Source organism: Mustela putorius, unplaced genomic scaffold, assembly GCF_011764305.1.
Source record: "Mustela putorius furo isolate JIRA1106 unplaced genomic scaffold, ASM1176430v1.1 tig00000275_pilon_pilon_pilon, whole genome shotgun sequence".
Taxonomy (NCBI): domain Eukaryota; kingdom Metazoa; phylum Chordata; class Mammalia; order Carnivora; family Mustelidae; genus Mustela; species Mustela putorius.
The window spans coordinates 26155759-26178965 of NW_025421341.1; the positions used below are offsets into that span (position 1 = coordinate 26155759).

The 23207-nt window shown below is 38.2% G+C and overlaps 1 protein-coding gene across 2 annotated transcripts in view; it reads right to left on the reverse strand.

Moving 5' to 3' along the window:
* The window catches only part of FARSB (phenylalanyl-tRNA synthetase subunit beta), a 70864-nt gene extending 47865 nt beyond the window's left edge, over positions 1-22999 (reverse strand). Inside the window, exons 1-10 of one of the 2 annotated variants that reach the window (XM_004762897.3) lie at positions 22885-22992; positions 16760-16815; positions 13614-13768; positions 11712-11781; positions 11066-11181; positions 6632-6782; positions 5742-5850; positions 4811-4881; positions 3304-3365; positions 2544-2595 (exon numbers count right to left, since the gene is read on the reverse strand). In XM_004762897.3, coding sequence (XP_004762954.1) covers positions 2544-2595; positions 3304-3365; positions 4811-4881; positions 5742-5850; positions 6632-6782; positions 11066-11181; positions 11712-11781; positions 13614-13768; positions 16760-16815; positions 22885-22942 — 900 coding nt within the window. In that variant the 5' untranslated portion in view covers positions 22943-22992. Of the gene's footprint in view, positions 1-2543; positions 2596-3303; positions 3366-4810; positions 4882-5741; positions 5851-6631; positions 6783-11065; positions 11182-11711; positions 11782-13613; positions 13769-16759; positions 16816-22884 lie in introns of both variants that reach the window. The other variant, XM_013061597.2, reaches the window with a different exon arrangement.
* Between the last annotated feature and the right edge of the window lie 208 nt (positions 23000-23207).

Consider the following 23207-nt stretch of genomic DNA (forward strand, 5'->3'; position numbering starts at 1 on the left):
GAAGAGCTGTTCTAATCCACATTCAGAAGAAAACAGATTAACAAATAACAATACTGACACAATACTCCTTTTCAGAAATCCCACCATTTCAAATTTATGAAAGCTCTTTATAATGCAAACGATTTCAAGGAATTATCTACATGAGAAAAGTGAACCAAACTTTAAAATATCTTTTTCCTCCCCAAAGTAAATATTTCACTTCTATTAATAGTTGACAATTCTTCATATTAAAAAGAAAAAAACTTTTCTCAAATCAGACATCATTTTAAAATAGACTAAAAAGCTATCTCTGGCTAATCCCAACTACTACTGTGGTATAGATGACCGCATTCTTCCCTTCCCTGCTGCACCCAAGGCCTTACAATGAGGTACCTCAGGTCCTCGAATTGGGAAATGGGAGTCTATTTCATCCTTCTTTGAATCTAGCAAAGTGACTCATTGAGGCCAACAGGACACCATGCTTAAAAATACTTAAGCACTGGACTTGCTCTTGTGCTGTTGGGAATCCTGCAACCACAACCATGTAACAAAGACCAAGCTAGCCTGCTGGATGATGACAGACACCTAACCTGGTAACTCTAAGGGTAAGCAGACTTGTGAGTGAGGCTATCTATCCCAGGACACCTAGATGCTAGTTTACCAACTGGCTGATTACACAGAAGCAAGCCCAAGAAAGGTTAGCCAAGCCACCCAACCAGAACTACCCAGCTGACCCACAGAATCATGATAAGCAAATCACTGTTGTTTTAAGTCACTAAGTCTTGGGGTATCTAGTCTATTATGTAACAAAAACTAACAACCACTACAAATTTTTTTCAAACGGAGACTGCCTATAATTTCAATTAAGTTTTCTACAGTTATACACTTGTTTTGAATTATAATCAATATTCTAGAATAAAGTATGACACTAAATGCTCATGTTTTCAGGAAGGGAAAGGTTTTGATCTTGGCAGGTTTTATCTACTTTAAATACTATTTAAAAGAGTAGAAATAGGGGGCGCCTGGGTGGCTCAGTGGGTTAAAGCCTCTGCCTTTGGCTCAGGTCGTGATCCCAGGGTGCTGGGATCGAGCCCCACATTGGGCTCTCTGCTCAGCAGGGAGCCTGCTTCCCCCTCTCTCTCTGCCTGCCTCTCTGCCTACTTGTGATCTCTGTCTGTCAAATAAATAAATAAAATCTTTAAAAAAAAAAAAAAGAGTAGAAACTATTCCAGGCTATGATTCACTTCTTAAGCAATAGAGGAACAATGAAAAAAATCCAAAGAGCTAAACAAATGACCTCACTTCATTTGCAAATAAATGATTAACACAGTCATATGCTGGAACAGCTATCTTTATATTAATAAAATCATCTTGGGGGAAGAAAAAATTTATATTAATAAAATCATCTTAGGGGAAGAAAAAAATGCTTAATTGTTTAAGCAATTAAACAATGCTGTTTTTCTTGGGTTTTTTTGTTTGTTGGTTGGTTTTTAACTAAGATTCCACGTCTTGACAATAATTCTGCTTACTACTTAGTCCTGTTAATATATCTGGAATCATTAGTTACAGTAATGGCTCTTCAGTGACTGTTAATTCAAGGGAGAACAGACTAATTAGGTTGGGAGGGCTGAGTAATCTAAAAAGGGGGGAGACTAAATTACCCAGTAAACAAATTAATAGGAGAATAAATCAGAACCTGCACCTCAATGTTTACAGCGGCAATGTCCACAATAGCCAAACTATGGAAAGAGATGTCCACAGATGTCCATCAACAGATGGGTAAAGATGTGATCACACACGCGCACACGTGTGCACGTGCACACACACACACAAAATGGAATACTACTCAGCCATCAAAAAATGAAACCCTGCCATTTGCAACAACGTGGATGGAACTAGAGGGTATTATGCTAAGTGCAGTAAGTCAGAGAAAGACACTTATCATCTCACTCATATGGAACTGAAGAAGCAAAACAAAGGATCATAGGGGAACGGAAGGAAAAACAAAACAAGACAAAAATCAGAGAGGGAGACAAACCACAGGAGACTCTTAACCATAGGAAACGAACTGAGGGTTGCTGGAGGGGTGGAGGTGGGGGCATGCGATAACTAGGTGAAGGACTTTAAGGAGGGCACATGATGTAATGAGCACTGGGTGTTATTTAAGACTGATTAACCACTGGACTCTACCTCTGAAACTAATAATATACTCTGTGTTAACTAACTGAATTTAAGTTTTAAAAAATAAAATAAAAAGAGTAAGTCAGAGGAATTACGGCTATATAATAAAGTGGTATAATGGAGCACACTGGAGCTGAAGCCAGACTATCACCTAGATCTACCACTAAAAGTAACAGGCAAGCTATTTAACATCTCAAGGTCTCTATCTCCATCTATGAAAAGGCCAAATAACACCCACCTTCATAGGGTTACGATGAGGATTAAATCCAGGTAATGCACATATTATCCCTGACATGTGGGTGGATGGAGGGACAGACATACGACGAGCACTCTATAACCATTATTATTACTATTATCATCAAATCCACTTCTTAAATACTTACTGGAAAGGTATAGGATTTTCCATTAGGAAAAATGACCTCAGCAGCTTCAACCCTTTAAAAAAAAAAAAAAAAGGCCAGAAATATTAAAAACAAAAAGGGCCATAAATTCTAGAAATGTGTATGGTTAACAAGTCTCTCACTTATTATACAACAGTAACCTCAACACAATCAATATACGCACGTTCCAACACTGCTGCCTGGATTAATCCTCCTAAACACAACCCCACCCTTCTGTTCCATTCCCTGTGGCTCCCACATCTCTTCAGACAGCACACATCTAATGTTTACTTCTCAGTGTGACAAAACATGCATCCTCTATTACTCCTTGACAGTATGGATATACACATTCCAGGCTCTACCAGGGTGCTGTGTTACACCATGAAAGCTGACTAAGCAACCAGTAATAGGCAAATCAATTTAAAAAACGGACCCTGCCACAATTTCAGTCCTGCACTCTGCAGGAATACTGCTATTTTGAATTATAATTAACATTCTATAATAAACTATGATGCCAGTACACAGCAAGGACCATTTAGTGAAATCTTTAATTAATTTAATAAAAAAATAAGCTTTGGAAAAAATACAGTAATCCTATTGATTTTAAACAGTTATGCATAGGTCTAAGCCCCATTCCCCCACCCCCGGCAAAGAGAGGATATGTTCTAGTCACAGGAGCCACATTTTTCATCTTTATATTCGGTATAAGGCCCTAGTGCTTTGCCTTCGGAACAACAGGCTTCAATAAAGTTGTCAAACTTACGTAAATTGATTCTCACAATATTCACTGAACATGGTGACAATAACATCAAGAACTATTTTTGCCTGCAAAAAAAAAAAGAGAGAGAGACAAATATTTTAATCTAAAAATACACTCTCTTCACTCAGATGGAAAATTTAGCCCTCAAACATCTAAAAATGAAACATATATACACATTCTAAAAAAGGAGTGGAATAAAAACTTATGGGCTAAAGTAGCCTAGCCTTATCTTCAGGTGGTCTGCATTTATTCGGTTCCCTGAGAATTAACAATCCATGACTGAAACAAATCATTTACTTCCCCTGGCCCTCTCCCTTGGGTTCACCAAGTTTCAAGAGAGACAAATAGCTGACTATGGGAGTAGACCTTATCAATCTCCTAGATCTCTACAGCCAGTTGCGGGACTCCTGGCTCAGGCACTTACTAATAATCTGACATTGGGCAAGTTACTTACATCTTTGTACTTTAGCATCTTCATCTGTTAAGTAGAGATTATAAACATTTCTATATCCCATTTGGTTATTATGAGATTTAAATGTCTTAATATATGAGCAATGCCTAGCAAAACTGTAAGGACTGTATAGATTTGTTCGAGTTTTTAATTGGAAACATATTCTTGGGAAAAAACACAATAACCTTAGCAGGATATATATAGGGTTTGCTTTTATATATACATCACTGTTTAAATATAAGCTTCAGGAAAGGTATCTAAGGTCAAGGTATGAATTTTTTAAAAATTTGTAAATAGTATATGCTATATTATTCTAGTATTTCTAAAGGCAAGTATGGCCCATAAAAGTTGTAAATGAAATACCTTACAATGGTGTCCAATCCTGTAAGATGTACTGAATGCCATTTATGGCCCTATTTCTACAGGCCAACCTTCTTCTGCCATTCAAGCTTACCTGACTTATTTGCTTAATTGCCACATTACCCTATGCCTTAAAATGTATAAAGAAATCTTATGCCATTAAAAAAAAAAAAAAAGCTCATAGCAATACAATCCAATAGAGATAGTTACTAAATGTGAGGGAACCAGTATTCTACATATTCTAGGTATCACCGTTACACAAACCCTTTATCAATTTGCCAAACAACACTTATTTATAAACTGCTTCATTTTTAAACTTTTATTACCAAGAACACAAAGGTACCAAATTTCTCAGCATTTAAATTAAGCCAACTAAGATAAACAATGGATAAAACACTTAATCCATTCTCAGTTTTACAGTTAGGTATATGGCGAATTCTCCCACTAGAATGAGCTCCTTCAAGTCAAGAAACATGAAACTCATTAAATGCACAGCACTGGAAAGACAGAAGTGCCCATTAAAGATTTGTTGATTAAACAAACACACCATAACCAAAGTATAGAATATCTGTATCTAATTTTCTAAATTTCTGAAATATGTTCCCACCTACAAAACACTTTAAAATTCAGCCATCTAGTCTTGGCCCACAACTAAAATGTCCTGTCTGACAGTACAAAAGTGGAATTAGTTTTATTTACCTTAGTGAAATCAGTTCCTGTGCATTCAATAAATACATTTTTAGTATTTACGGTTATTTTAGAATGATTTCCTGCAGTAAACACAAAATAACACAATCAGTTTCAGAAACATAGGTACACTAAAAAAGTTCTCCAAAACAGAAACTACATTTTCACTTAGAGTACCATATAAATGGACATCTCAGAGATAAGGTGATAACACAACATGTATTTTAAGCCCCCACTACAAGTGGGAGAATACTGCATTCAGTGTGTCAGAGTTGCTCCACCCAGCCTAACAAGAGACAGTCTCATCTCCTCTTCACCACAACCCTATGATAGAGCTAGAGGCAGATCTAAGATTCAGAGCTTCAGCTCACTAATCCTGATTCAGTCTATTACGCAGCAAGGCTACACTCTAGGTCTGGTCTGGCTACTCCGAAGCTCAGGTTCTGAACCCCTGTTAACAATTCGAGTTCAACCTCCCTTCTCACCTCCAGATGGTCAACATCTATGGCTATGACACTATTAAATTTTGTAAATACATGTAAGTTGCCTCCTCAAAAGAGCCTTCAGAAAGGAGGTAAGAAGGTAAAATTCAGTTTAAAAGTTTTAACTATAAAATAGCAGGCAAGGCAGAATTTGAGTTTAACCAAGTTGAGTCATGGGCTAAAACCAAAAAATATCAATGCTCTTTGGAGGAATATAACAGACTCCAGAGAGTGGCACCAGTAAATATCTATGTACTTATAAATATTTATACATTTAAAAGTTATATAAAAATCACAAGTAAACTGTTAATAAAAAGAACTACTACAATAAAATCTACAAAAACCAGAAATTCCAGATTAAGATTTATTTGACTCCATTAGCCAAGTCTAGAATTCAATTCTTAGAGAAATGTTGAAGGACAAGAGGAAAAAAAAAATCTGATGTTTAAGAAATAACTCACCATTGATAATCGGAGGCATTGAAAGGATGACACCATTGCTATCATAGATAACTGGGTACAGGGGTTTATTTTCAATGATATGTAAATAATGTTTAAGGTGGTTGTCAGTCTGAAAAAAAAAAAATTGATTTTCTATTTCTAAAGCTAATTACTTTATATACCTATCTAGTACAAAAAAAGGGGAAAAGCTAGAAAAACAATAAAACAGCCCCATATTACAGAAAGTCCTAGATCTGTAAGATTTCCTAAATATCTTAATATCCTTATATACCTCATCTCCTACTGGGGAGAGATGAGAACACAGCTAAGTCGTTTTCCAAGAATAAAAATAAATTTGCACTGGTAAGTCTGACTCGTCTCAAGGAAAACTCAAACCATCACAAAACTGTTTACAGAAACAGTTTACAAATCACTGGCAAATCAGGCCAAGGATAAAAACTTTTTTTTGCAGAATGATACACACTACTTTTATTATTTAAGCACCATTAAGTGACTATGCAATCATTTTAACTGCTGTAATCTAAAATGTTAAATAGTAGAAGACAGACACTTCTAATACCAGTTCCCACCAAAAAAACTTCTTAAATCTTATTCTTTATACTGTGCATGTGTTATAATTATACCCACATATGAATATTATAATGTGACATATTCTACTTAAGTGGTTCTCAATTCCAGTTGTACATTAAAATCATCCAAGGGGTTTAAGAAGTAATGAAACTTTGTCCAGGCCCCACTCTACATCAAATGGATCAGTAGCTCTTGACTGGAGCACAGACATGGTTTTTAAAAAGTACTCACTTACATCTCCCGAATTCCAAGACCTGACTTTGAAGAAATTTTCTTGATTTATGGAGAGCTATTTGCATAATATGAAAAAAAAAATCTACCTTGTATATGTTCATCAGTTCACAGGCTGTATACTCCTTGGTCTTATTCAGAGGCTTGAATTTGATATCTGAAGGTCGCTTTGCAGTGTATGTAAAAGGGCCTGACAAAGTGTCCAAATCATGGGTACCAATAGCAACCAAGGCTCTTTTCCTAAATGTTGAGGGAGAGAGAAAAAAGGAGACCAAAAAAAAAAAAAGATTTTTTTGACACTTCCCTAAAATAGCCTGCTACTATAAAGCAACTTTAGAAGAGTATAAGGAACACATTCTCACAGAATTTAAAGTAATGAGAAATTCTAAAAGCTGTCCAAAACACATTTTTTCAGTAGCTACAGTAAGTTCCTTGCCACTATGCCTTCCCAAGTACTGTGTTAACTAGGACATTTTCCAAGTGAACATTCCCTTTTTTTAACCCATTTCCTCTCAGGGTCCTCAAGTAAACAAATGTTTTATTAGAATAAACTACCAAATTGCTCTGTTTTTTTGGTTTTTGTGTATTTTCCTAAATTTTCTGTCACAAAGCTGTATTACTTTAATCATAGAAAAAAATAACTGAATTACAGTTAAAATTTAATGTGTAAGGGAAGTTCAAAAGCTATTAATTTCATTTGTTCTATGGTTTATGTGCAAAAGAATTTAAGGTAATTTTGGGAGCTTATAGCAAGTTAAGATTAGGAGAGAAAGAAAGAGTAGGGATATAAAACAGAGCCAGGAATAGTGTTAATACCAAGAATCTAAAGGCCTACAGTCTTAGCATACAGGATCATAAATTTTGCCCTAAGCTTTCTAAAAGAGAATTCAAAAAGAAACTTGGCCAGAATTTATGGCATTCTTAAGATTTCTTAGAATTAGTTTTAGATGTATGTACAAATATATTTGAGTATTTATGCTTTAAATGCATATCTTTATATACAGATAAAATACATCAGTAATCAAGGATTTTATTGAAGTCCATATTACATGAATTATGAAATAGTTTTCAAAATTTGTAAGAAATAATTTTTAGTTATCCTTCAAGACTGGTAACAAGAACTTTAATAAATATGATTAACTCAAAAAAACTGTTAACGAGCATGAAAGAAGTGTTACTCAATGATTTACACACTTACAGAAGGTAACTCCAGAAATACCAGAGGTTGAAATATACAGTTAAGTGTAGCTAAATTAACAACTGATGAAACCACAAGTAAGAAGGTCCATGTTTTGTTTTTTAAAAGATAGTTATGGTCCCTAAATAACTGAATAACTAAATAACTAAATAACCAAAATAGTTATTTTAGTTATAATAAACTAACTAAATAACTAAAGATAGTTATTAATCCTAAGAGTTAATATTAATAAAGATAGTTATTAATCCTAAAAGAGTACTCCCACAAAAGATCACTAAATTCTAATTTCAAACCAATTACAAAAACAAATTCTAGATGACTCAAAGAGCTATGCATTTTGAAAAAACAAGACATAAATGTACATATACACCCAGAAGAAACCACAAAAACTATTTAAAGAAAATACAGAACAACAATGTGTAAAACTGGAGGAAAGTCATAGGAAGAGTGATAAATGGGACTATCTAACTGGAAACTTTACATAGCCAAAGACCCCAAAAGTCAAGACAGACTGAGAAGAGACTTGTAATTTACATACAGAAAAAGACTGATATCCCAGACATATGAAAATACGCAAACTAAAAACAAGTCAGAAATCAAAATTGTAGCTATTGTATTGGCAAAAATTTTAAAGGCTTGCTGTGAAAAAGCAGGACAAAGCTGAAAGAACTGAACACACTCTGCTGTTGCCAACTTCAGAGACCTTGCCTAGCCAATTGTTTCAAGTTTCAAGTCTAGCTAAGTATCCAATAGTCTCTGCCTGTAAGACAAAAACCAGTCCTTAGAAAATCAAGAGCCTTATCCATTACGTAACATTCTATGTGCAATCAAAAATGCGATGGACATGAGGGGCCCCTCGCTGGCTCAGTCAGGAGAGTATAGAACTTTTGGTCTTAGAGTCCTAAAGTCAAGCCCCACAATGGATGTAGAGATTGCTTAAATAGCTTTTTTTTTTTTTTAAAGCAGCGGACATGAGAACAGGGAAATAGGATTTCTTTTCCAGACAAAACCAGTCCATACAATCCAATGCTAAAATGACCCAGATTTTTAAATCACCACACAAATTTTAAAGTTCTTACCACAAAAAATATCCAAAAATTATGGGGAAAATACGCACATAATGAACAGATGAGGAAGTAACAGCACAAAAAGAAACTTGCAAAAAGAATCCAAATGGATTCTAAGATGCAAACTAAAATAACTGAAGTAAAAAATTCATTGGCTACTTCTAGCCGAGATGGAGTAAGAGACTAGATTTACGCTCTTGCCCAAAACCACCACAAAGGGGCAAAATACAGCAAACAGTTTCATGGGTGGTGCTGGACATCAGGCAATAAAGGGTAGCAATCTCTGACAGGAAGGAAATAAATGAAGTGAGCCCCACAAGTGCCTCAGCTTACTGCTTGGAGGGGTTTCCACATTGCATGTTAGGAAAGAGGGACAAGAGTGAAGATCAGCAGACTCCCTGAGTTGAGAAACCTAACTGAGAGTCTAAGGAGACCCAAGACAGTGGGGGTTCACTGGAAATGATACTGAAGTGGACAGAGCTATGAGAATTCTGGAGATCTGCAGAGGTTCCCCTACCCCACTCCAAGTGTTTGGCTGAGTCCTGATCAGTGCATGCATGTGAAGAAATAGATTCATCGGAGGAACAGTGTTCTTATAGACGGAAAACCTCACTACTTCTTGTGGGAATGGATCAAGTAGGCAGAAGGGTCTTGCCTCAGTATTAGCAATTAGCCCTACACAGAACAGTGCTTAAATCAATGGAGAGGGGAAAAGAGCCAATAAAGCCAAAACCTGGTTCTTTGAAAAGATCAGTTTATTGATAAACCTCTAGCCACCCTCCCCTGATCAAAGGAAAAAAAAGACAAGTGAAAAAGGTGGTATCACTACAGATACTCGTTATTAAAAGGATAATAAGAGAACATTGTGAACAACTTTATGCCAATACATTTGCTAACGAAAACAAAAGGCATATATTCCTTGAAAAACACAAGTTTCCAAAGCACATGCAAGAGGTTATTTAGGATTTACTGACAGATAAGGACTCTGGCAAACCAGGGATTTATTTCTCCCCTTTCAAAAAGCTCATGACTTCCAGAAATACCAAATAACAGAGCTTAAAGCTGAGTAAGATGAGGAAACACCTTCCAATTCAGATAAAAATAGATTCTTCAAATAAACTATGTTCAAAATAGATAATCGGCCTCAACCACTTACTAGCTTGTCAGAAACCTATTTTGTTCTTCATCTGAGATTATATTTAAATTCTTATTGTTTTGCTTAGTAATTCATAAGCTAACAAATAGACTATATAAAAGAACAGGAATAAATATTATTTAGAATCTGAAAAAGCTTCTTTTACCACATAAGCAAAGATGTTTCTGGAAATAGAGACCTACTGGTGTTTTATTTTTAAAACATTCCACCCCAGAAGAAAAAAATCCAAGGTCCCCTCCATCCCTGTCCCTAGCCCATTACTTACATAGAGGACTTTTCAATCTCGTTTACCAAACTGCAATTACAATTAATAAAAATTTTCTATTTTTATTCAAGATATCTATAACCATTAATCATAACTTTCGATCAGCCTGAGATAGGCTGATGTACTTCAGGACCAATACACACACACACAAAAAAACTTGACATGTTAGTTAAAGCTTAATGTTTATCAGTACATCTATAATTTCCATCAGGATTTCTTAAATAATGAAGTTAGTTCAAAGACTCCCATTGTTACCTTCCTTGACCTTTAGGAGTTCAGGAATTATGTTTGAAGATCACTGCATTAAAAGGAGCCAATGAGAAATGATGGATAGTAAGTCAAATAGGAGTAAGAAAATACAGTTATTTGAAAGTCTTAAGTTTCATCTGTAAATTTATAATTATACTCAAAAAGTGACATCAAACGAAAAATTTTTCCATTTTTAAAAATAACAGGTCATACTTCAACTACCATCATTTAACATTTAGTAGTATAATTCACTACTAATAATTTGAACCAAACAACAAAAACGCAAACATAAAAATCAAGAAAATCTCTAGGACAAGAAACTTCTTGTCTATGTGGTATTCCAAATAGAGCTCTTATTTTTCCATGCATGAACTGTTTAGTAACAGTAACAGATAACTATCTGGTAAAATGTAAACTTACTTAAATTAGTTACGCAAATTTAAACTGTTATTCTCACATATTAACTTAGAAGTGCTCTGAAAAATCTGTAGAGAAAGGAAAGAGAGGGAAATAGAAAGGCAAAAAAAAAAAGAGAGAGAGGGGAAAGGACAGAGGAAGGCAAGGAGGAACGAAAATACAACTACACACCTGCAAATGTTCTGATGTAATTTCTCCTGGAGTTCAATGAAGCTGTCATATCGATCTTTAGTGAACTTTATATTTCGGAGAACTGCTGCCACAGCATAAGGACGTATTTTAGCTGTCTGAAGTTCAATGTATGATTAGAGATTGTCCATACTATCACAAATTCACAAACAAGCATATATATTTCATTCAAAGATATAGTGGTGACAAGAGACAAAGTTAACTTTCTCGTGGAATGTACATTTCAGTAAAAATTTCTGAATATTTACTAAACAGAAAAAATTAACCTGTTAAGGTTAACCTGCTCATAGTTGATATTTTCACCAAAACAATGTCCCCTCAAAATTTCTTTAAACTTTATTAATATACCAGAACTTAATTCTATCTCAAAGTGTTTTAAACAAACACTTGGGTGTTATTTTCCAAAATTATTCAGAAAAACGAATGCTTTGCTTTCACCAATAAATGAAAGGGAACAAACTGATAGTTTTTAAGAGCTAGAAGATAAATATATGTCCATTTTTGGTAAATGTCAAAGAAAATTGTATTTGGCAGAAGGATCAGCTTCGTACCTTTTCCCTCCCCACTTCATAAATATATACTCAAAAGAAACTTTCTAAAAAGGAAAATAAGAATTTATCCTTATTACCTCTTCTGTGATGATCAATTTCTGAATTTCTCCATTAGGCATTACCCGTTTATACACTGGAGGTTTTATCCTAAAAGGATTAAAATTAATTAATTTAATTAAAATTAATTAAAAATTAAACTTGATTTTTAACCAAAACATTTGGTAAACTGCATTCTGCATAAAAGTACAGAAAATGAATAGAGCTAAGACAATAGGCCGAAGTTACAGCAAATCAGATTTAGGCTGAATATTAAAATGCAAACTTTCTAACATTTAAGGTGGTCCAAAAATGGTATAGGATGCCTCATGGTAAGAAATGTCTGGTCACTTGAGGATCAGGAGAGGCTAGAAAACCACTAAGAAATCATATAGGGGGCATTTGTATCAGCTGAGGGACTAGAATTGTTAACTTTTTTTTTTTTAGATTCGATAACCTTTAAAGTTTTATTCCAACCATGAGATTCTGAACTTCTAAGGAAAAATAAGGTTTATTAAAAATACAGATTCCCTGGTCCCTTCTGGACCTACTGAATCAGGATATTCAAAGGAAAAGCCAAGGAAACAGTACCTTTTGAGGCATAGTCCAGGTAATTCTTACCAGGAGAGACTGGGAATTACTGTTTTCATTCAGTGCTTCTCAAAAACCTTAAGTGCTCACAGTCAAGTGGGGAATTTGTTAAACCACAGACTCATTAAATAGGTCTTGAGTAGAGGCTGAGATTCCCCATTTCTAACAAGCTCTTGCATGATAAAGAGGACGCTGATCCACGGACCACACTTCAAGTAGCAAAATGGCTAAATTACTTTCCTAATCCTGTCTGATCACCAAAACGACACTAGGAGTAGAAAACTCTAATGAAGCAGGTCTGGAGAATGCCTCTAAGGGATCATCCCTGGCCCTAAAATGTGAGGGTCTGATTGTCACACAGAACCAACCGAACCACCTTCCAAATTTTAACCACCTAAGCCAAATGCCTAACTATCACCCTTTCACCAATACCCATCAGTCACCTGAAACCTCACAGGTTCAGAGTCTAGCCCATCGGCCAGTGGCTCTCCTTCTGCAGCTGACCAGACGATGTGTCACTGAAAGCAAAACTAATTATTTTTGATAGGAGTTTCACATCTTCCACTTCATATACTCATTACTTGCTATACTCATTACATGAATAGTTGGAAAGGGACTTAAAAATACTCATTATAAATTAGGAGACTGAGGGGTGCCTGGGTACCTAAGTTGGTTAAGTGTCTGACTCTTGGTTTTGGCTCAGATTATGATCTTAGAGTTGTGAGACTGAGCCCCATGCTGGACTCCACGCTGGGTCATGGAGTCTCAAGATTCTCTCCCTCTCTCTAGCCCCACTCCCCCGGCAAGAGCAGGCAAATGCTCCCTCTCAAAAACAAAAACCAAAAAATTAGAAGATTGAAATAGAGGTCAGTTAACCTGAGCAAGATCTGAGAGCCACCATAAGACTTTCAGCTTTCCAGTCAGGAAGCTCCACTCCTGAGCTTCTTTAAAGCTCTTGAGCAAACGCATACTAAGTTTTGCCACCTCTACTTTCTTCCCAAAACTTAGCAAATCCAACTACTCATCTATTGCTATTGGCTTACTGAGGAAATTCACATGAACCCACTAAAAACTTTGTAAGAAGCCATAAAATCATTAACTACTCCAGTTTTAAATAGCTCCCCAGATGGAAGGCTAGGACTCAATATGCAAATTTTTAAACGGCTACAATCCACATTACCTTCTGGTCCAACCATCCCTCTATTCAAACCTAAAGTTGTGTACCTGCCCAACAAGTTCTTTTCTAAAGACTTAAAACAGCATTGCTGATAATAACAGGCAGAAGAATCTAACTAAGCAAATATTTAACAAACATAGTCTTTTTTTCATTTTTAATAAACATATTCTCTTACCTTTCTTTGAAGACTTGAAGTCCTCGAACCAATCCTTCCAAACACAGGAGATCATATCTATTGGCAGGTACGTCAATTTTGTAAAGAACAACATCAGAGGCCCCCTCTGCCTTTTCATTACCTTGTTCCTTACTTATGATTTCCTTCTCGGAAGTCTAAAACAAGCCCAAAAAAATAAGGTGAAACAAATCTAAATTCTTTATTTTTTTTTTTTAAGATTTTATTTAGTTATTTGACAGACAGAGATCACAAGTAGGCAGAAAGGCAGGGAGAGAGAAAGAGAGAGAGGTAGCAGGCTCCCTGTTGAGCAGAGAGCCTGATGCAGAGCTTGATCCCAGGGCCCTGAGATCATGACCTGAGCCGAAGACTTAACCCACTGAACCACCCAGGTGTCCCAACAAATCCAAATTCTTTGGAAAAAGTCATTGTTAGTGCTACAAAGGGGCACCTGGGTGGCTCAGTCAGTTGAGCATCTGGCTCTGGGTTTCAGCAAAGGTAAGGATCTCACTGGTCAGGTCGTAAGATCAAGCCCTGGAGCAAGCTCCCTGTTTAGCAGGGAGTCTGCTTGAAGGCTCTCTCCCTCTGTCTGTCCCTCCCCCAACTTGAGTGCACACACATCCTGGCTCTCTCTCTCCCAAAGTAGATCTTTAATTTAAAAAAAAAAAAAAAAAGTGACATTATACATGTTTTTCCTGCAATAAAACGTGTTTATTATACTTGCAACAAAAATATTGTTATTATCACAGCAACAGAAAATACGCAAATTTTTGCTGACTTCAGACATCTAGTATCCTCAGATATTTCATAACAGCATAACTCCTCTACAGCAAAGTTCAGCAAACTATGGTCCACTGGCCACCTCTTTTTCTAAGTTTTAATGGAACATCACCAGGCCCATTTGTTTACATGTTATCTATTGTTTGTAACAAACCATAACAGCTGAGTTGTGATAGAGACTACACCATCTACAAGATTTACAATCTGGCCCCCTATAAAAAAGTTTATCCAAACCAGATTTAAAAGAAAATACCACCAACAAGTACGCAGAGCAGCAACAACAAAAAGTGTCAAAGAGGCAAAGTAAATAAAGATAATTCACCAAATAAATGGGACTTCTTACAATGACTCTAAAAGCTAAATTCAGTAGGCTCCCAAGCCTCGAAGCAACATGAGAATAATATTAAAAACAAAACAAAAAACAAACATCTAAAGAGATCAAAACTGTGGTGTAAATTAGCAGAGATTACAGGCACAATGGGAAACAACCTAACAGTAAAGGTATAGAACAGTAAGAATAAAGACAACCAAAAAGATAGAAGAAACAATAGTATAATTTTAATGCAGTAGTCAAAAGCTTAGAATACCTCAGTCATCAATCATATTCTAGCAGAGAATAACAGATTTTCTTAAAAATAACCATTTGGGGGCGCCTGGGTGGCTCAGTGGGTTAAGCCGCTGCCTTCGGCTCAGGTCATGATCTCAGGGTCCTGGGATCGAGTCCCACATCGGGCTCTCTGCTCAGCAGGGAGCCTGCTTCCCGCTCTCTCTCTCTCTCTGCCAGTCTCTCTACCTACCTGTGATCTCTCTCTGTCAAATAAATAAATAAAATCTTTAAAAAATAAAAAAAAATAAAAATAACCATTTGGCAAGAATCACTATGATACACGCCTGCGAGAAGATAGGTCTCTTATTCTTCAACTTAAAAAGGCAGCAATTCTACGGACCCCTTTGACTAACTTTATTTAAATTCTAATTCTTCCTTCTTTTCCTGCCTCCTTTCATGTCATACTCTCACTCCCTCATCATGCGGGATGAGGCATTTTAGGAGAGACCCATATGCCAAAGGGGAGAAAATGTGGTAAGCAGAGAAATTAAGACACCTGAATTAAAAAAGAAAAAAGGCCTACTCCTTTTTGCAAAAAAAATACACCAGCTTAAATCTTTCACCTCAGTATCTCAATTCATCATAAGACTATCTTAAGACTGGGTCTGTAAGGGCTGATAAAATCCTTATAGAAATAAAAGGTCACAGAACTTTCAAAGCTAAAAGGGATCTTCAGGGATCATAATCCACAGCCCCCATTTCACAGATGAAAAGGAGGCCGAGAAGCAATGTGGTTATCCATGGTTACATAGCTAGTGAATACGGGACCCTGAACTCAGATTTTCTGATATCCAGTCTAAGGCTCTTAGATATCATACAGCCTCAAACGTAACTGAAGTCTAACTATTAACAGCAACTTGAAGAAATCATAACCAATTTCAAGCATAAAGATGTTCATTAACAACAACAAAAAAAAACTTCCTATAACACGAGTAAAAAAGCAGCAGAAAAAACAAGGCGAGTCAATGCACATTTTTGTCAGCCTAAACCTCCTGTTAGAACACTGAATAGATCAAGAAAACAAGACTTAAGAAAAAAAATTAATTACAACAGAAATACAAAATTATTATTTTATTTATAAATATAATGTCTTATGTGATCATTAGTAACATTTTGCAAGTAAACTTTTTAAAAGTATTTTAATTATTCAATTAAAAGACTAGGAAAATGCTTCATAATGATTTTTATAAGCAATTCTTCAAAATCTAGAAAATCATCTCAGCCTTTAAGATCAAATGCATTAAGATCAAATGCAAAAACTAAAAGATCACTTTACAAGGTCAATGTATACAAAAATGATTAGGAATGAATGAACACTGGTGAAACAGAAACAGAGGAAACAGGAAAGGCAGTAGAGCACAGAAGAAATGAAAGAGGAGGAGCCACAGGCCCCCGGAACTCCGGCTAAAGCAACATTTCCATTGCTCCCTAGGCCCCTTTCCATAATTGATTTGTAAAAAGACACCTCACTGCCAGGGAGCACACACTCATTCTGGGTTACTCAAGATGGTCTATCCATCTCCATAGCATTAGCCTGATAACTTAGGTGACTGCATATAACTTAACACATGAACCTCTTGAGATTTTAAAGAAAGCAACAGATACCCTTAGAACTGGAGCTTAACCCCTTAACACCAAGAGCACAGAAATCACAAGAGCCCACAAATGTTCCATCTTAGTCTAGCCATACAGTAACAAAATACAGTAAACCTCTGAAAAACACGCTTCTATGTGAAACATTTAAAAAATATTCAATACATACAATTTCATCAAGTTCCAGACCAAATTCAAAACACAATTCATCAAATTCTTCATCAGCTGTAAAAAAAAAAAAAAAAAAAAGATTGCTAATTTTAATCTGCTCATTTTAAATGATAGTATGTAAACTGCATTTTCTTAATAACTGTCCAAGACCAAGCTAGTATCAGGCATCAGATAGTACCATTTTAAAACTAACAAAAGGGACCAACACAAAACAAAAACCCTTAAAAGAAACAACTATTTGAGGGCTGATTCCCTTAATTTCAACTACAGAATTAGGTTACATGCAGTGGGAAACTCACACAGAAAAACCTATTAAGTAGCTATCAAACGTAAAGTAGGCTCTAAAACACAGATCCAGCACAATGGGATAATGTCATGTAAGTCTTAGCATTTAAAATTCTGAGGCCTGATAATAGGCTTTGGAGGCAAGCCAATCAAAATTTGAACTCCTGACTATTCCATATATTAGTTCTGAGAGCTTGGCACCTTATATTAACTTCCTGATACCTAGGCCTCATCCATAAAGTAGCATTTTACAGCCATTTTTTAGCATGGAACTCTGGGAAAGATTTCAATGACATTATGCAGGTAATGGACTTGCACAGCACTCCAAAACACAGTAGATCTCCGATAATTATCGTTCTCGTCCTTGAAGTTATATTCTACTTTGCTACCTCATGCAGCATTTAGGGGAATTCCGTCATAATCAAAACTTGAACACAAAGGGGGCGCCTGGGTGGCTCGGTGGGTTAAAGGCCCTGCCTTCACCTCAGGTCATGATCCCAGGGTCCTGGGATCAAGCCCTGCATCCGGCTCTCTCCTCAGTAGGGAGCCTGCTTACCCCTCTCTCTCTGCCTGCCTCCCTGCTTATTTGTGATCTCTGTCACATAAATAAATTAAATAAATCTTTAAAAAAATTTGAACACAAACCATCATTACTAGTATATTCTAGTGAAAAGATGGTCTTAAAATTCTGACCCTGGGCACCTGGGTGGCTCAATTGGTTAAGCGACTGTCTTCAGCTCAGGTCATCATCCTGAAGTCCTGGGATCGAGTCCTGCATCAGGCTCCCAGCTCCATGGGGAGCCTGCTTCACCCTCCGACCCTCTCCCCTCAAATGCTATCTCTCACTCTGTCTCTCTCTCTCTCAAATAAATAAATAAGATCTTTAAAAAAAAAAAAAAAAAATTCTGACCCTGACAATGGACTTCAATGCGACACTTAAAAGTGTTATCTACTATATGCCAAGAGCCATACTCAGTGCCAAGGCTACAAAAATAAAACAGTTCCTACTCTAATAAAGAAATCAGAGGTGTAAATACAGTTATGTTAACTGCCAGGTACAGAGGTGGCACAAAGAAAGTAATCAGCTCCACTTGTCCGCTAAGGCTTCACACAAAGGCTCAGTTCACCAGGCAGAGACTGTGGGGAATGTGACAACAGCAAGGAAACTTTGGAAAGGTCAACAGGGATGGAGCATAAGGATAAAGTCAGAAAGAGACACAATGCAGCAAGCAGAAAGAACCCACATGCCCTGGGATGTGCTCAGGCAGTGGGAGTTACCCTGAAGGATTTACCACCGAGAAAAGCATGATTAGATCTGCACTTTGAAGAATGGAGACAAGTGGTGGATGGACTGGAGCAGGGAGGCTTCTGCAACAGTACGGGGGAGGCACAGTGAAGACCTGCCTGAGGGAACAGCAGTGGGTACAAGGAAGGAAGAATGTGAGGAACATCAAAAAGGCAGAATCTGTAAGGCTCAGCGACGGATGGGAGGTGGAAAGGGTGAGAGCAGGAAGAATCTAGCACTCCCAGGTCTCCAGCGTAGGTCAACTAGGGCAGGAACAACAGATGTCCCCAGTGATCCCTGCTCTTGGTATTCACACCCTTGAGTAAACCGAGGTCTGAGGCAACCGCAGGAGTGATCCTGGAAGCCTACTCCTCAGCCAGCCAAGCCTTCAGACGACTGCAGGTCCAGCTGACAGCTTGCCTGCAACCTGGTCAGAGACCCAGAGCCAGAACCACCGAGCTGAGCTACTCCTCCACTCCGCTCTCCAAAACTGAAATAATCACTTGCTTATACACTCCTGTGTACTGGGGTAATTCGTCATGCAGCAACAGAGAATACAGACTTCAGTTCCTGGAAGTGGAGTGCTGCCCTCACAAAATATGGGGGGGAAACAGGAATGGCTTGAGAATCAGGAGGTGGTCTTTGAGCAAAGTGTAAATCAAACCCTCAAATGCCTTGAAAAAGCTGTTATATTCAAACAGCTATACTTACATAACTACACCTAAAGAGCCTCATCCACACCTGGACCTGATTTAGAGGAGATTCTGGATTGTGAGATGCTGCTGTAATGGGATGACACTTCTGGAATCCTTGGAAAGGGGTGAGTAGATTTTACATGTAAGAGGAACATGAATCACTGGGGGCCAGAGGGCAGACTGGCAGTCAGCCTCCCAAACTACCTGCCTCCTGTTATTCACACCCTTGTGCAGTTCGTCCACACTGTGAATGTCACTCCTGAAATACTACTGAAAACTGTGCTTCTATCATTCCGAACACTCAATTACCTGCTCTCTTGGGTCCTCTCATTCTGAGACAAACAAGCCACCATATTGCAAGCAGTCCTAGGAGAGGTCAAGGTGGGAGGCACTGAAGTCTCTTACCAAAAATGTGCAAGAAACAGAGACCTGCCAATAACCACTTGAGTGAACTTGGAATTAGATTTCAACCCCATTTAGGGCCTTGAGAGGACTACAGACCTGACACCTTTATGACACGGTAGTAAGAGATCCAGAGCCAGAACCACCCAACTAAGCCACTTCCCAATCCTGGACCCTCAGAAGCTATATAACAAATGATTGTTTTAAGCTGCTAAATTTAGGGGTAATTCGTTATGCAGTAACAGACTGCAATCTGGTCAGTAACTATGTAGTTATTAAAACATTGAATCTTTCAGGACGCCTGGTGGCTCAGTGGATTAAAGCCTCTGCCTTTGGCTCAGGTCATGATCCTGGGTCCTGGGATCAAGCCCTACATTGGGCTCTCTGCTCAGCAGAGAACCTGCTTCCCACTCTGTCTCTCTGCCTGCCTCTCTGCCTACCTGTGATCTCTGCCTGTCAAATAAATAAATAAAATCTTAAAAAATATATTGAATCTTTCAATGAATCCTAATTATACAGTTTTACTCCTTTTAGCTGTATTTCATGTGCTTAGAAACAAGAACCAACAAAATTGCAATTAATAATCCTAACAAAATGATGCACCTAAGTGCCTATACCTTAGCGGTTTGTAGGACATACACAGGTGGCTCTGACAGTACTGTCAGCAAGTCACGCCAAGGCAGAGCAGGACCAGAACTGAACAGCAATAATCAGTTAACAAGAAAACACCGGAGGTGATAAAAAGGCAGACTGAGAGGGACACCTGGGTGGCTTAGTCAGTTAAGTGTCTGCCTTCGGCTCAGATCATGATCCCAGGGTCCCGAGGTCAGTCCCACATCCAGTTCCTTGCTCAGGAGAGAGCCTGCTTCTCTTTCTGCCTGGCACTTCCTGTGCTCGCTCCCAAATAAATAAAATCTTAAAAAAAAAAAGACATTGCCAGATTCTTTGGGGGGATAAAAAAGGTAAAAAGAGAGAAAATTGCCCCAGAGAAGCAAAATGACCAAAACTAAAGCAGCTTGAGAAATATCCCTGGTAAGCAAAGAGACTGAAAGGGAAGGCGGGAAGGGATGGACTGGAAGAAACAATGGAGTTTAGGACAAAAAGAGATACAAAAGAGTTAGTACAGAAAATAGAAAATCAGAAAATAGAGAGGAAGACTGATTAAGAGGGGGTAAGAAACGAGATGGACCCACACTACTTGGAAACTAGATACTTTGTTCAACATGCTTTTCCAACTGTGACCTCAACCCAATTAAGTTCAAAAGTTTCAAGAACATGAAATGTAAACTAATAAGTTATTTCTGACTGTCTTAAGTACATCTCAATAACATCAGTCTTTCTGACTGATGTTTTTAGAGTTAGTAGCTGATGGGTACTTATGGGGGGGGGGATCAAGCTTGTCTGAAAGCTCTCACTTAAAAAAAGGGGAGGCAGCTAGAGAATATATTAAAACATCAGATGACAGTAAATAGGTTATAAATCTCACCATTTTTTTAAATTTTTTATTTATTTGACAGAGATCACAAGTAGGCATAGAGGCAGGCAGAGAGAGGAGGAAGCAGGCTCCCCACTGAGCAGAGAGCCAGATGTGGGGCTCGATCCCACAACCCTGAGATCATGACCTGAGCTGAAGGCAGAGGCTTTAACCCACTGAGCCACCCAGGCGCCCCAAATCTCACCATTTTAAAAACCTAGAACAGGGGCACCTGGGTGTGTCAGCCAGTTAAACAACTCTGGATTTCAGCTCAGGTCATGATCTCAGGGTGGTGGGATACAGTCCTACAATGGGCTCCACACTCAGCAGGGAGTCTGCTCGAATTTCTCTCCCTCTCCCTCTGCCCTCCCTCCCCATGTTTGTGCACACACTCTCTCAAATAAATAAATCTTTAAAAAAATAAAAATTTTAAGAAAGTAAATAGGAACCTAGAGAATGTCTTACTTTCCCAGAAATGAATACTTGGGTAGTAACTAATCACAGAGGTCTTGAACAAATATTTGCCCCATACCATCTTTTGCAATTCAGACATATCATACACCAGTAGACATATGAGAATATGGTTTAGAAAAATGGGTTAAGGGGATGCCTGGGAGACAGAGTCGTTAAGCATCTGCCTTCAGCTCAGGTCATGATGCCAGTGTCCTGGAATCTAGTCCCACATCAGGCTCCTTGCTCAGGAGGGAACCTGCTTCTCCCTCTGCTTGTTGCTCCCCCTGCTTATACTCATTCTCTCACAACTAAAATCTTAAAAAAAAAAAAAAAGAAAGAAAGAAAGAAAAGAAAAAGTAAAAAAGAACTTTTTTAAAAAAAAGAGAATGGGTTAATATAAATATATACACAAAAAAAAGCATATAAAAAGTATTTAAAAATTTTAAAAGTATAGAGAATTAGAGCTGAATTCAGAGTTCAAGAGCATGACCTCTACTTTTAAGGAATAGGGCAGGACCCTAAAAGGAATACTTGAAGAATACATAGTACCTAAATTTACATCTTCAGAAACATTTTAAAAGCTAACTATTTTCAGGTAACATCTCATTCTAGGAAGGAGTACCTGCTAAACCGACTAGGGGTCTGTTATCATACTGAGCCCTAAAATCCAAAAATAGCTCTCACAAACCAGTTGCCACAGCCTTTATGTAAGCTGATAACTAGGAGAGGCAGATGTCATTTCAACTGCTACATCCATATGGTCTCCGATAATTGTACTTAGTATTTCATCTTTTTTCTAAGTGGGGATGTTTTGGGAACTGAAGGAGAGACGAAGTGTGTATGAGATGAAGACAGCCCACCCAGGAGACTCCTCGTCGTCATTCGGGTCTCAGCTCAGATGTTACTACGGCATCTAAGGTTCTTCTTAGCACAGTATTTTTGTTTCCCTGATAGCCTTTAATGTAATCCAGAATCATTTTATTAATGTGCGAGGTAATCATCGTCTGCCTCCCTTATTAGAATGTGAACATGGACCTCAGGTCATGTGTCACGTGCACCGCTATATTCCCAGAGCGCTTAGAACAGTGCCTGGCACATAACAGGTGCTCAGGAACCATTAATAAAACAGACATAATACCACCCCTTCCTGCTCCAACTTCTCCTTCCACTCCCTCATAAATGGAGTTTCTATAGCGCTCTGGTTGCACTCCACTAGCTGCCCTCAGGCTGCAACCCAGGGCTTCATTCCCACTCGACCCCCTGGCACCAAGCAAGCACGCGGCAGATGCTCCTTGGGAGATGGCTGAATGAACGACACGACGAACTGGACAGGCGCGAATGATGCAAAGACAGCCCTGGCATGGCTGGTTGCGAGAGGTTACTTCAGCGCAGCCATCCCGGTCTACACCCGGAGCACCCGAGGCCAAAACCTGCCGGGCAACATGAACGTTACCACCACGAAGCCCTCTTGAGGGAGCTCCAGGCCGCTGAGGCCAGGCACAAAGCCAGGTAATGGGGCCGGCACTTACTGTAGTTCCGACCCAGAGCTTGGAAGAGCAGATCTCGCTTCACGTTGACAGTCGGCATGGCGAGTCAGACCCCACTGCGCCTGCGCCGTGAGCCGGCCGGCGCTCAGCTGCGGAGGCGCGTAGGACCCGGCACCACGTGCACGGGCTCTCTTAAATATTGCCAGCCTTCTTCCAATAGTTTCTGCCTCGTTTTTCTTCTGGAGGCAAGTACATTGCCACAAAAAAACTCTCTAAATCCATGTAGTTGTATGAATGACTTTAAGGCTAAGAAAGAAGGCAAAAATTGGGTAGAAAATGTGCTATGATTCGATAGGCAGTAGAAA